The sequence below is a fragment of the Momordica charantia genome (assembly GCF_013281855.1).
Source record: "Momordica charantia cultivar OHB3-1 chromosome 7 unlocalized genomic scaffold, Mcharantia_2.0 BLBB01000007.1, whole genome shotgun sequence".
Classification (NCBI taxonomy): Eukaryota; Viridiplantae; Streptophyta; class Magnoliopsida; order Cucurbitales; family Cucurbitaceae; genus Momordica; species Momordica charantia.
Window position 1 is genome coordinate 2,195,171 of NW_028275165.1, and position 13,936 is coordinate 2,209,106.

The following is a 13,936-nucleotide window of genomic DNA, read 5'->3' on the forward strand; positions in this document are numbered from 1 at the left end:
TGATAGGTCATATTTAGCTCGGTGGAAAAAAAATCGATACAAAGAATAATTACAACTAGAAAAAGGGTCTGCGAGCCCACATTTGTACAGCATATTGACGACGAAATAAAGAAATGTTACTTTGAGTCAAAGTGTCCATCTTTGACCCAGTTACATCGTACTCGAAAAATCTAACACAAAATATGCCGCAATCTGTGAACCCGGCTTGCTGAGGTACAGTACGTCTTCGGACCCTCCACGGCACCGTAGGCAGGTTAGGCCGAAGTGCGAGCATCTCGCTCCAATGAAGAATCGTCGGGATTATCGTGCACATTGGCTTGAGCGCCTTCTCGAGATCATCCAACGGGGTGATCGACTGCAGTGAGTCTCATACGGTTAAATCACCCTCCACAAGATCAATCCCGATCATGACCCAGTGGTTGCAGCCAATATTCATCGGCGTGTACACGATATCGGCCTCGCTCCATGGGGTGTCGTAGTCTGATTGTCGACCAAGCACGTACCGAAAGATGGTACGCTCTTGCCTCCAATCATACGTACATTTCGTCGGCAGGACACCCGGCTTTATAGCTGCATATGGTCCGTCTGTTCGTCGTAGCAAGTTCTGCAAAAAAAAACCCCCCACAAACGTCATTCACGTATCGAAGTAATATCGTTCGTTACATGAGTGAAAGGTAAGCCGAACTTACGGATAGAAGTACGTCGCCTATTGCGAATCGCATGCGCAATAGATGTTTACACTTCTCAACCTTCCTCGCCGTTAACATCATGAGCGAGTCGATATACTGCATGTGACATTATAAAAAGTATAAGTCTATAATGAAAAACAATTTTGCTGCTTCTAAACTTCACTAACCTCGTCGTCGAGTTGAAACTCAGGATCCAGGAGCAGGCCAAATCAACTCTTGTATTTGATCCCGACGGACGTTGAACGGGAATTGCCGTCGGTTGATGGGTCGTCCATCCATTTCTGGAACCCCTCATCCAGGAGCGGTGGAATGGGGCATGTAGGGTCGTACGCTTGAACTTTGATACCACGTTGGCCGGTGGGCGTGTATATGGTCTGCAACTTTCACGGATATTTCCTCTTCCGAAGATCCTGGCCAAGTGGGCCTTCAATAAACTCAGGTTCAACCTGTAACAAGTATAAAAGAAGTTCAATACAAGACTTAATGACGTTGGAGTTGGAGTTGGACGTTGGAGTTACCTTAACAATGGTCAGGTGTGGAGTTTCTCCATGTGATAAGGGTAGGGGTCGACTTTCTGTCCTATTAGTTTGCTTTCTAGGTGGCCCTGCAGGTTGCGGTGTTGGTACGTTAACCATCTACCCCTTACTTGCCTCCCCGTCACTGGCGCACTTACCTAGAGTAAGATCCTAAAAATGGACGAACATTTGCTTTAAGTAAATAAAGTTAGGTTAACGTAAAAAAGTTAGTATCATTACAGAAATACCTCAATTACGTCGACCAGACTAGGGTGGCCACTTGGGACCTCCTGGGTAGCTCCAACAATGGTAAGAGCGTGATCCATCTCCACGTCACTCTCGGTGACGTCGGCGGGTTCTTCACAATTCTTCGGATCCTCGTCCATCCTCGACTCGTCCCCTGTCTTCGGCTCTTTCCCTGTCTTCGGATCCTCATCCATGTCCATATCCTCCTCGTTACGCCCACTCGAATCACGTCCGCCCGAAGAACCATCCTGATCCGGCCCACCGCCCCTTCTATCATATTTATTCTGGCCCTTCGACATAACCTACGTAATAAAAATTATAAATATACGGATGTGAACAAGAAATTCAGATAATACAATAACTCTTACCTTTGTTAGCCTCTTCATAAACTTCATTATGTCCTTTATGTCAGTCGTCATGCCTGTCAAAGTTGTCTCAATGGCCGTCACTCTATTGCCAAGCCTCCGCAGCTCCCGACTCCACTTATGCTTCGACTTTTTCTTCTTCTTCTTCGTCCCTTTCTGTGGTAACAATTGATCTTGTCCTCCATCAGTCCCAATAATATCTTCTGTTACATGATCAACCACTGAGGAAGCATCCTTTGCTACATCATCGAGCTCAACTGGATCCCCAACCTCACCAGTAACGGGAGACTTCTGAGAGGTGGAAGTAGTAGCCAGTGGTTCTGTAGCAAATTCTGTGGGTGCAGGAGGTCCGACAGGGGCCACTGGTGGATGCATAACGCGAGCCATGTGCTGTCGTTCGACATCAGTCACCTCCAAACGAACTACAACCTTCGACTGTATAACACAAATAGTTAGGTCAATTTTAATATTAAATACTAAAAACAATAAGAACATGTTGTACTCACCTTGACGTTCTCGAAGACCACTCGCTCCAAAACATTAAAAACACGCAAATAGGTGCATGACCATCTAAGTAGACGAGGAATAGTATCGTCATTCAGCCTCAATGCTACTCGAGTCGACAAGGTTGATATTGTCTCGTATGCCCAAACCTGCAGTCACGTCAAGTTAGACTCTACGGTATTTCACAGGTACATAAGTATATAATAAATTACATTTAAATTTCACTAACCTGAAAAGCGTATGGAAACCCATACAAGCTATACGTCTCAACATGGCTCGAGTCCATAGCGACCTTCTGTTTGTACGCCTCGACCTTGTCCTTCAGAGCGTTCTTCAAGCTCCAGAGAGTTCTTTCAAAAATCATTGAACTCCAGTCATAATTACAGAAAACTTCCCACCGATCCACAATCCCAAGGAGGCTCGTGTCCATTTTCTCTTCCTTTCCTTGCCCATCATGGCAAGCTCTATGAAGTACACTATAGCAATCTTCACAACGTCCTCGTCATTTTCGAATGTGTGTTCTAAAAAAATTTTCTCCAACTCCGAACACTTCACACTCGCCTTGTCTTGAAAATACAGAATTCTAAGTCTCCGGTTACGAACATCCTCATCTACCCTAGTCATGGTGTGTGTAAGACCGGTTATTAGGTCGAACTCCCGCTTCCCAAAAGAGACCCTATTCCCGAATAGGTTAAAGCTAATGAGGTCGTCTCTAGGTTCCTCCACCTCTCTAAGCAACAGGTGATGGAACAACGGACTGTTAAATACAACGTTCATCCCTAAAATCAGACCAAAACATGTTTGACTAAACATGTCTAACTGAGAGGGAGTTAACCTAGCCTTAAGACGAGAAGAGGTTTTCCCTACGTGAGCGAGATTTGACAGCGCGGCCAGGAACCAGTTGTCTTGGTTGATCTTAAGTGTCATATCCATGTCTCCTGTAACAAAACAAAACAATATTGCTTAGAAACGAACCGGGTTGAGGCCTGTGATGGAATCCAGAAAGTCGAAGTACAAGATATGGAATCAAGAAAGTCCATCCTTCTGGAATGGACTTTCAGGGTTTCATCCCAGTCCTAAATCCACCGGGCTTAAAGCCGAGATGGAACCCTGAAAGTCAAAAATTAAAACAAAACAATGGAAGCAACAATAAATCAAACTTCATAATAACCTTGGCTACTTCAGATAGAGCCGAAGGTTGAAATCATTCACACCCACGCAAAGAACGAAGAAAAAAAGGTAGAAAATCATTCACAATAAGATCGCGAGTTCGAAAGAAAAATTACCTCAATTAGGGAAGGGGGAAGCTCTGATAGAGACGAAGTGAGGGAGACGAAGAAGAAATGACGGAGATGAACTTTCTGGTTGTGAGGGAGAGACCGGGATGAAGACTGGGATGGACAACGAGATAGTGAATGAGGGAAGGGAAGGACCGAGACAGGGAGGGAAAGGAGGGGAGGGCTGGGTTTGATTTCTTTTTTTAAATTGAGGGTAACTTGGTAATTTTACCAAGCAAAATAAGGGGAGGAGTCAGAAATCTGAGGGGTCATAAATAGTAAAAATCAAAAGGGGGTCAAAAGTCCAAAGTAGTTATTGGAATTGGTCAAAAATCTCAACTTCCCAAGATTTGTGACATAGAATCTAATATATTAAAATTTATCTTGAACTTAGAAATAATCTGAATTGCGAAGAAACTATACATTTAGCAAAAGTAGAATGATTTTTTTTTTCTGAAGATTATAACATTTAATATTTGTTTTCACATCCCACTGAATTAAATATATGTGTTGTTTTTTTCATTGGAAAGAGTAAATACAATTTTACGCTGAACTCAGATTGTGCAAGTCGTGCCTTTTTTTTTATACAAAATAAGATATAAATGCCTAAATTATTACCATATCTATCATTTTTGTGTAGGAATTAAATAACCTAAATATCTTATTATTGAGTTAAATTAAACCCAAACAAAAGTCAATTAAATTTAACAAATTCACCAACCAAACCATGAAACGAAATCAAAATACATCTCTCAATTTAACCCATCCCAAAATTTTAAATGAAATAGTAAAATCTATTAATCTACAACCCTCTATACTTGTCAAAAAATACAATTTTTTTTATTACCTAAGAGTTGACGACGTTTTGACATTTATACCCCTATACCTAGAAGGTATGCACACTGTCCTCATACCCGTACATACACAATGGATCATTACTCAATGGAGTTGCATTCTATGTGATTTAAACCCAAGACCTCAAAGATATTCCTTGAGATTCCAAGCTATCTCTTGAAGACAACTTCAACTAAAAAGTTTGATGTTCAAATCCCTAGATCCACAAGTTGAACTTAAAAAAACTTCTATACCCACTGAACACGACGTACAGGTCAAAATCCTACTTACCTTACCTTCTTAAAAGGTCAATGGTTCAAATCCCTTGCTCTTAGTTGAACTCAAACAAGGAGGAAAGAAAAGACACCCTATACCTAATACAGCAAATTACATGAACAAAAAGCATAATCTTGAAGTTGCTTGGCATTGGGCATGATAGAGAAGAAAACAGTAATGCATTATTTCAAGACTAGTATAGTAGTAGTAGTAGTAATATAATCTCTCACTTGTATCCACCATTAAACCAGCAAGTGAAGCCACATATTCTGCACAACACAAATTTGTTAAATTTATACTGCCACCTATTTACATTCAAATCATATTTGACATATTTCCCTCTCTCACAATCACTCCCTCTTTTTCTTTTTCTTTTTCTTTTTTCCACATATTCAACAGGAAGAAAAAGGGTCAGCAAACCCACCAAATTACACTTTTCTATTTCTTCTCACTGTTGATTACTCTCTCTCTCTCTCTCTCTCTCTCTCTACTTTGATTGAAACCAGAGGTTTTCAATGGCGTTGATGGCACATCTCGCACGTGGTAGCAGATCTTGTGTTCACAAAGGTACAGTGTTCGCACGACCAGTGAGTGGCACTGTCCCCGCTTCTGCTCGAATTGCTGGTTCGGCTGACTCCCTTTCCCCGTCCGCCTCTCCCTCCTTTACTACTTCCAGCTGTGTTTTTTGAGCTTGTTGTGCCGCTGCACGCTCCGTGTGAGTTCACATCTGAAAGCCCATTCTCTAATGCTCTAACCAGGTTCTCAAAGTAATTTCGAGTAACACTGTATTCAGCAGACAAATACATGAGTCGCGAAATTATAGAGCATTCCATCACACTAACACTCATTTTGATTTCAAAGTATACCATATATATACTTTAGAGCTGAAATGAATGTGATGAACTAGAACAGAACAGAAAAAATAAAGATTGAATTACATGTTTAATTCTTAAACTTTCAAGTTGTGTCTATTTAGTTCCTATACCATAAAAAAAGGAAAAATCTAATCGGTCTCTAGACTTTCAAGATTGTGTCTACCTCCTAGTCTTTGTACTAGTTTCTAAAAAGTTTATGAACTTTTGATTTTGTGTTTAATAGATCCTATTAATTGATTCAACACTTTTATGACATACTCAATATATTTAAAGATTATGTGGTGCATTGATTTCAAAGAGGTTGTAGTTGTTAAACTATGAAGTACAAGGACTCACGGACTAGAGAAATACATTCTTCTAAGTTCAAGAATCTATTAGAACCATTTTAAAGGAGACAAAACTTATAATTTAACCTAAAATGAAACCGGACTTGTATATTAATGAATATGGCTTCATTACCTGGTCAGACCAGCAAGCTTTGTGCGGAAGTCGTTAAATTCTTTTGATGGACCTTCTGCATTGAGGAACTGTAGTAGTTCCTTTTCAGCGCATTGATGAAGTCTTTCTAATCCAGACTCGGCCTCACCTGCAGGAGAAGCAAATTTCTTAAGCCAATCATAGAATAAGAAAAAGTTCCTTGGCCATACCTTGAGAATGGAATTACCTTGCAAATACTCGAAAAACTGTCTCTTGGCATGCTCCTGTTCCGGTAGGTAATATCCATATGCATAAGTCCATTTCAAAACTCGTCTACATTCAATTATCTACAAATAATTGGCAAGAAAGTGAATATGGGGTCATAAAATAGTTGGGCTAAAATAATATCCCATCTCAAAACTGTAAAAATTATATATTTTTTTACTGTTGTCAATTTTAGTTTTCGGTTTTTAAAAATTATGTTAGCTTGCTCACAATTTCTTTGGTATATTTTTCATCTTCCTTAACATATTTGAATTCTTAGTCAAATTTCAAATACATAACCAAGTTTTGAAAACTACTGTTTTTTTAGTTTTTAAATTTTGGCTTTTAGACACCTTGAAAATGTTTTAGAAATTATATTACAAAACAAATGAATGATGTTAATTAGCTTAATCTTCAAAAACAAAAAACTGAGAACAAAATGGTTATCAAAATTATAACATCTTGAGGATCCTCAAGCTATATAACTTTTTAAAATTGATACATATACAAACTTGAAAACCTATCAGAAGCAAGTCTACGTGCCGAAAACCGAATAAATCTGATGTTTCATCGTTGGATAAACTTTGAACATACCTGTAACCAAGCCTCTGTTATGAACTTTAGCTGAGACTCAGGAGTGCAGTGTATATCACTGAGCTTCTCAATCTAAGAAAGACCGAGAAATAATAATCAGTATCTCCAAGATTTAATTGGAACCACAGAAAACAGAGTAGTATAATCACGTGCAAATAGAAACTAAGAGGATCTTCTGATTTGATCTTTATTTACCCATCAACAAACAAACACAATAAATATCTTTTTATTTAAATAAGAAACCGAGCTTTCATTGAGATAAAATGGCTCTACAATAAAAAGCTCTGGAGCATTGACAATCCAGTAGCTAAATGAAATTAAAAGTTGTAAAGTAAAATAGTAACTCACATGCACATTCTGCATTTGATGTAAATCTGCTAGTGCTTTTTGTCTAGACTGCAAAGGACAAAGACAGCCTAACATCAAAAATCGAAAAATAAAATAATAAAATAGAACTGTCCGAACGACAAATTCCATGCACTTCAAGAACCAGAGCTTATGTAGCAGTTCCTAATGAAAAGAACCAAATCTCATTGAAAACACACACCCACAAAAACGAGGGTGAGAAATGCAGCCGTACGTAGGGACCAAAGAAGTTTAAAAAGGCTTCACAGAAGATTTTATGAACCACTCAGTGGTAGAAAGAAGTTTGAACAGCAGTGACCTCTCTGCCACCCAGCACATGGTTGGTCAATATTACTTAATGACAAGTAATCTGGCTTACGATAACTAACTACTAAAAAAAGAAATATGTTACTACTGATATGGTAGGTAGGAAGATAAACATTATGAATAATAACAAAGGATAAGTAAAATAACCTAACCAGAAAAATTGCCCACTCATCTGCATAAATGAATATTTCGTGAATGCAAATAAAGTTCGGAGCTTTATTGATTATAAAAATCTGTATATTATACTTTTATCGTCATATCCTTTTAATATCTTTGAGAGTTTAGGTTGGTCTACTCTTGGCTGATCATATGAGACAGACAACTGCCCAACTTTACTATGTCACGCATCAGATTCTCTAAACGTTTTAAGATACATTGACAAGCAGCAAGCAGTCACAAGTCAAAAGGGAAGATAAAGAGAAGCATACCATATAGGAGAAACAATCACGTGCGTCAACTCAAAGACAAACATCAAGATCATGGCTAGAACTAGAAAAACATAATGATAGACTAGCACATGCAATTATGAGCGAATGTACTGTTTGCTACAGAACGTTTTTTGATAAGAATTTGCTACACGAAGTTGGGGATAGTTTTTCTGCATAGTGCATACTGTTTGATTGCTTGCCCAACGTTCATAATAGTGAGTGTATCTCTCCAAAGAATTCTTTGCCATTTCTCTCCTTTTCTCAGCCTCATCATACTACAATATCAAAGCATAAAAATGTATAAATTTCAAGGATAGCTCCACAGAATACAACTGGAACTGATTATAGGTTGGAGAATTTCTTACCACACCATCTTGCTTAGCTACCTCATATCGGTTGCAAGCATAAAAGCCACCAGTTCTTTCGCCATGATCTGACCATGCACCAAGACATAGCCTGCACTTCATAAATTTAACAAAATTAAAGAACAATCTATTTGTAAAATGCCCAACAAAAGATGAAATCAATAAAACCCCATTTCGCCCTGCTTAGTCTTATCCCCTACCACAACATGAGTGGATATATAGGAATCTGGATATGCTGAATCACTCATGTTATGACCTCTTAGCTTAATATAAATAATCCCATTAAAAAAATATTTCCCCCCAAAAGAAAGGATGCGAAATCATTATATTAAATGTTAAAAAATTACATTACGATAACAACAATAGAAGAGATGACTTCATTTCATCAACTGTGTCAAAGCTTACCAGCAAAATTCAAATTTACACGGAGGTGTGCATGTCATGTGCATGCACCCTTGATTTTTCTCAATTGGTCGCTTGCACTTTGGACAAGGCTTGGAATTAGCTAATATCCTGAAATTATAATTAAAAAAATTATTCCAGAAAAAAGTAAGGTATTTCTATAAACTTCTTTCGCTTGGTCATGCCTTGTTGGAAAATATAAATGAAACTTATGTTTACACACACAAACTCAACACATTACCATCATCATTGTTAATCATGCACAACGTTTTGCAAAAGAATAACAGATGGAAAAACATCACGAGCATAAGGAACAGAACACAAAACAATGAGAATACAAAAGAAGAAAAGCGTGTGAAAAAGGAGACTCCAGCAAAAAAGCTAACGTTAAATGTGAGGAAGGGAAAAGGGTAAAATAAATTGAACTTTAAAATCTTTTATGATAGTGTTAAAAAGACTAAAGAAGACTACACATGCCAGAAGAAATACCAGTTCATGTTTTCAGACTCAGCACTGTTCTTTAAAACCCATTTTTCCACAGTAGCACAATCTACAGGACGGTGAGCTTCTTCTGTACACTGAAGATTCAAAAGAAAAGCTAAATACATATGTAAAATAATTTTAAAAAGCTATAATAGAAAAGATTGGTGATACCAACATTCCAGCAAAAGCCATATGTGCAGAGGCAAGAAACATCATAGTTCCCATTACCAGCATCAAAGAGAACAGCACAATCACAACCAGGAGCTGGGCACCATTTTGTCTGGCAGTAAAAAGGAGGAATGTGAAAATGAGAACATTATAAAGATAGGAACCACAATAAATAACAAAGAAAGCTGCAACTGTCAGCATAAATGAACATGAAACAGAAAGGAACAATAAATTGGGTGGATAAAAGTAGAGCTACAGTATCTAACGAGTAGGGGGATAAAACACGGCATTTGTTAAATATTATTCACATATGAAAAGAGAAAGATACTGACAAACTAAGAAGCACGGACATGGATACGTGACATGGACACGGACACGATAGGACACGGCTACATCAATTCCTAAAAAATTAGGACACGGACACGTTGGGGATACATTTATTTTTTTTAATATTTTTTTAGGATATATGTAAATTTAACACAAAAAATTCTAACTACACTAAAATGCATAAATATGAAGTCAATTACATCCAGTAGGGCAGTGGGTAGCTGCTGTGTGTTTTGTTTTCGTGGGTGGGTGGCTAATTAGGTTATTTAATCATTTATTTGTTTTTTTTTCTAATTACAAATGGGCATTGGGCCTTCTTATTTGGGCTCAGAAAACCCACAAAAAGTGAGCTGCCGTGTCCATCCCGTGTCCGATTTAAAAAAAAAAAACACACGCCAAAATGCATGTATGACATGTGTCCGGCACGTGTCCGGGCATATCCGTGTCGGACACGTGTCCCACACAGATACTTCGCCCAAAATGTGTGTCCGTGTTTCATAGCTGACAAATGACATCATGTATTTGTGCTTATATTTTAACATGTAACAGTTACTAGTCAGGTATGGTTGAAATATTGATGTAAAAATGTAGATTTGAGAATGAATAGCTAGCTCTCTGCTAATAATTAGAAAAGAAGAAAACAAAGCTTAGGCAAATTAACTGTATGATTGAGCTCAAAACAAAAGTAAACAATAAGCTAACAAGACAAGGTATACCTTTTTGTTGTCTTCAACATAAGACCTAAGAAGGTAACGGGCATATTTGTCCCTGTCTTCATTTGAGGTTAATGAATTGATCATGTCTTGATCAACCACAGCACCACAAGAAGGATCAGGACATCTCAACGTCAGACATCCAGGACCATCATTAATTGCTGTGCTAATGTAACCTATCCAGAGATCCATGTGCGAATATAAGATATGTCAATCAAAAGGTGAATATTGAACATACAAATGATATGGTCATGTAAACTACGTGGAGTGATTCCAAAAATAATAAAAGAAAACTAGTCCAAGACAGTTAATAGTAGACATATATACACATGAATAAAGCACATAAAATAGGGATTAGTTACCAGAATTAAGGACAAGTAGACTTGTGGAAACAAATTTCATGAGATGAACGAGGTAAATAAACACAAAAAAGCTTACATTACGTGCATATTATGTTAGGTAAAGCATGAAAATCAATTGAATAAATATCGTGACTTCTATATTCATTATCCAGATCAAGGAACAAAATCAGATAGTAACCTGAGTTATTTTCAGAAACTCAAGCATATAGTTATACGTAAAAGCTTCTCATATTTCTTGTGCATGAGTGGCAGATACAGTATCTAATTCACACTAACTCATGGTTAACAGTTAGGAGCTAGTGATAAGGAAGCCAATAAGGATTCTAGAGTTAAATTTCTTTGACAAGTGTCTGGACAAAGCTCAGGCATGCAAAAGAGTAGTTCGTGTTCATATGTTATATATAAGAGTCAGTCAGAAAAATATATAAACTCGACAAATACAGCCATAGTATAGAACACAAACTATGCTAATGAATGTCCAGAACATGATGAACTACTTAAACAAAACTCACGTCATTAAACTTGGAGTACAAACAGGTATGGATACTTTAATATAAAAAAATCACGACACAAGATTCACGTCAAAAATCTTGGATGGAATAGAAGCAGGTATTGGTACTGTAATATCACAAGATTATGACAAACCTTCCCAGCAGGAGGCACAGAAAGGATGACCACATGCTGCTGACTTGATCCTACTATGTGCATAGGACTCAAAACAGATTCCACAAGTACGCTGCCAGCAAAAGCAATCATCAAGATATTTTCCAAGTGGTATGCACACAAAAAGACACCAAAACACATAACACATAAGAAACTATGTAAGAAAAGATGAGGATTCAAAAATCTACAGTAATTACTTCTCTAGCATTCAAGACATGTAAAACAGGTGCTTCCAACAAGCCAACTTGTTTTCTTACTCGAGCTTCATCAGCAAACCATTCATCATGGACTTTAGTAACACTCCTGCATTGCAAATTGATAACATATATGTATAAAAAAGTGACAATAAAAATACATCATTATTGAAACTTATAATGTAATAACCATTTCAAAAATCAGGGGGAAAAAGGCCTAACAAGAATTCAACAAATAAAGGCCATACCAATTGAAGTGGCGGAGCAAGACAATTGAAGCTACACGTGATATAGAAAGTACAGACGAAATTCTTGTAATGTCATCCTCTTGGCGCTGCCGTATATCTGATTCATTTAGAATGGTATAGTTTTGCTGCACAAGGACACTAGTTAAAATTCAATAATAATAATAATAAGCAAAAATAGTTTGTGAATATTATCGCCAATTGGAGCATTTTTTTGTAGCCGTAGGCTTTTAAGGGCCTTAGCCCCTCTTTTGTATTGGCCTCTTTGATAACGAAATCTTATCCGTTTCTTATAAAAATTAAAAATTAAAAATAAAACGGAAAAACCAAGAAAGTCACGAGATTTTCAAAATAAATCTTGATCATGGGATGGAGCTACTTAGCATGGATCAAGGAGATGAAAAAAGAGGTTATAATTGAAAAATGGCATCTAATCACCAATAATTAGTAGAATCTCCTCCATGTCCCTGATATTAAAAAAAGCTTATTTCCACCCTCAATGGCTCAACCACGTTTGAACTAAAGATACAGAAGTAAGTGGTAAAGAAAGGTAATGCGACAGTTACATGATTGATAAGGTTAGAAACTATTGACAACTGACGAGGAACCAGTGCTGAGACATTGGTCAAAAATAATAAAAAAGGTACATTTATTTGTCTGTCATGATTAAAAGATTCTGTTCCAATTTAAAAAAGCCTAGATACTGCTAAGTGACATTTTTGACAGAGTTCCAAGTACATTTCAATTCAAGTACACCACTCAAAGCAGAACCAACGGCAGGAACAAGATCCATTGAGAGAAAGAGAGAGAAGTACCACCCATTTTTCATTCTACCACAATATACTTCCCTCGCTAAGTCTAATGTCTATCCAAATAATTTCCAAGTAATATATCCAATTATAAAAACACAAGTGGAGAATAAAACTTCAGGAGGTTAAAGTTAATTTCCCCCTTCTCTACCAGTCAGAACACCACACATGAAAAAACCCAATAGTACAGTTTTACCACCAAAAGAAAAAATACATTATTGAACTCCCTTTCTTCTTCTTTAAACTGAATTACCGTCATTTCTACTATGCAAATACTTGTTTCCACCAGACACAATCCTACTTAGCTTCCAATCAAAAGAAAAGCATATCATTTAAACTAACTTGAAAGGCAGCAGAAGCTCGAAAACTAACATCACCAAAAGATCAAATTTGAACCATTAAACTCCCGTTCCTGTCTCAAAAATCACAGCCTTGCCTTTGCCTCGCCGCCCAAAGAGATCGACTTTACCCCTCAATTCGACAAAAAAAGCAACGAAGGGGCACAAGTAATCACAACAGCAGACACCCGATTAAAAGAATCGGAAAACCAAACCTCGCGGCGGCGGGAGTCGAAGTAATCATCGGTGTCGTCCTCGACGAAGTCCTCGGCGTCAGGATCGTCGTCGTCGTCGCTGTAGTAGCCCATACCCATGTCCATATCGCCGCAGTAGAAATCGCAATCATCGTCGAGGGATTCGACGTCGGTGGAGTAATGGAGATCGTCCTCAGAATCCATGGCGGATGGGGAAATCGTCGAAATTGGCGATTGGGGAATGGCAAATTCTTTGGGGTTCGGTAAAGAAAGAGGAGAGAGAAAGGGGAAAAGTGGAGGAGGAGAGAGAATCGAAGAGTGGGGTTTTGGTTTTTGGTTTTGGGAGAGAGGAAAGCTAAGAAGAGGATTTCTTCTGTGTACGCAAACAGAAGGCTGCATTTGGGAAAATGGGCCTATAAACGCCCCTCATGCAAAATAATAATAATATAAAAATAATTTGATAACGGTGACTCGGTTTTACGCGCCTGTCCCAAGGCTCGGACCCGAGAGACATAAAGAGTCTTGTGTATTAAGTTGATTGGAAGGTTCGAACATGAGATTTATAAGTCGATATGATCAAGAGATCTCGAGTGCTTGCTAGTCGAACTGCCCCTTAGGAGCTCAGACAACAAAACCTTCTCATACTTGTCCATGTTAATATGCTTTAACTAGTTGAGTTAGGTTTAGGTTAGTATACTCTCGTATTTTGTAGGTTAA

At 37.9% G+C, this 13,936-nt stretch overlaps 1 protein-coding gene across 2 annotated transcripts; it reads right to left on the minus strand.

Annotated features, from left to right (window-relative positions):
- Positions 1–4,868: 4,868 nt before the first annotated feature.
- On the minus strand, positions 4,869–13,611 carry LOC111018570 (putative E3 ubiquitin-protein ligase ARI8). Of its 2 annotated transcripts, XM_022294714.2 has the most exons (15): positions 13,241–13,611; positions 11,882–12,006; positions 11,637–11,742; positions 11,422–11,512; positions 10,418–10,590; positions 9,382–9,486; positions 9,213–9,301; positions 8,727–8,834; positions 8,322–8,412; positions 8,142–8,231; positions 7,205–7,252; positions 6,857–6,928; positions 6,246–6,345; positions 6,041–6,167; positions 4,869–5,489 (listed from the first exon to the last, which is right to left on the minus strand). In XM_022294714.2, exons 1-15 carry the CDS (start codon positions 13,421–13,423, stop codon positions 5,219–5,221), a joined length of 1,779 nt encoding a protein of 592 aa, XP_022150406.1. In that variant the 5' UTR covers positions 13,424–13,611; the 3' UTR covers positions 4,869–5,218. The 2 variants fall into 2 exon arrangements, with proteins under 2 accessions (XP_022150406.1, XP_087982677.1); XM_088126551.1 differs by lacking the exon at positions 7,205–7,252.
- Between the last annotated feature and the right edge of the window lie 325 nt (positions 13,612–13,936).

Bases quoted from the DNA above. Each gene is read 5' to 3' on its own strand.
- LOC111018570 (XM_022294714.2), bottom strand. From the start codon at position 13,423: ATGGATTCTGAGGACGATCTCCATTACTCCACCGACGTCGAATCCCTC. The intron at 6,346-6,856 runs GTATGTTCAAAG...AATTATTTGTAG, and splicing joins TAACAGAGGCTTGGTTACAG to ATAATTGAATGTAGACGAGT. The intron at 5,490-6,040 runs GTAATGAAGCCA...TGCTGAATACAG, and splicing joins AAGCTTGCTGGTCTGACCAG to TGTTACTCGAAATTACTTTG.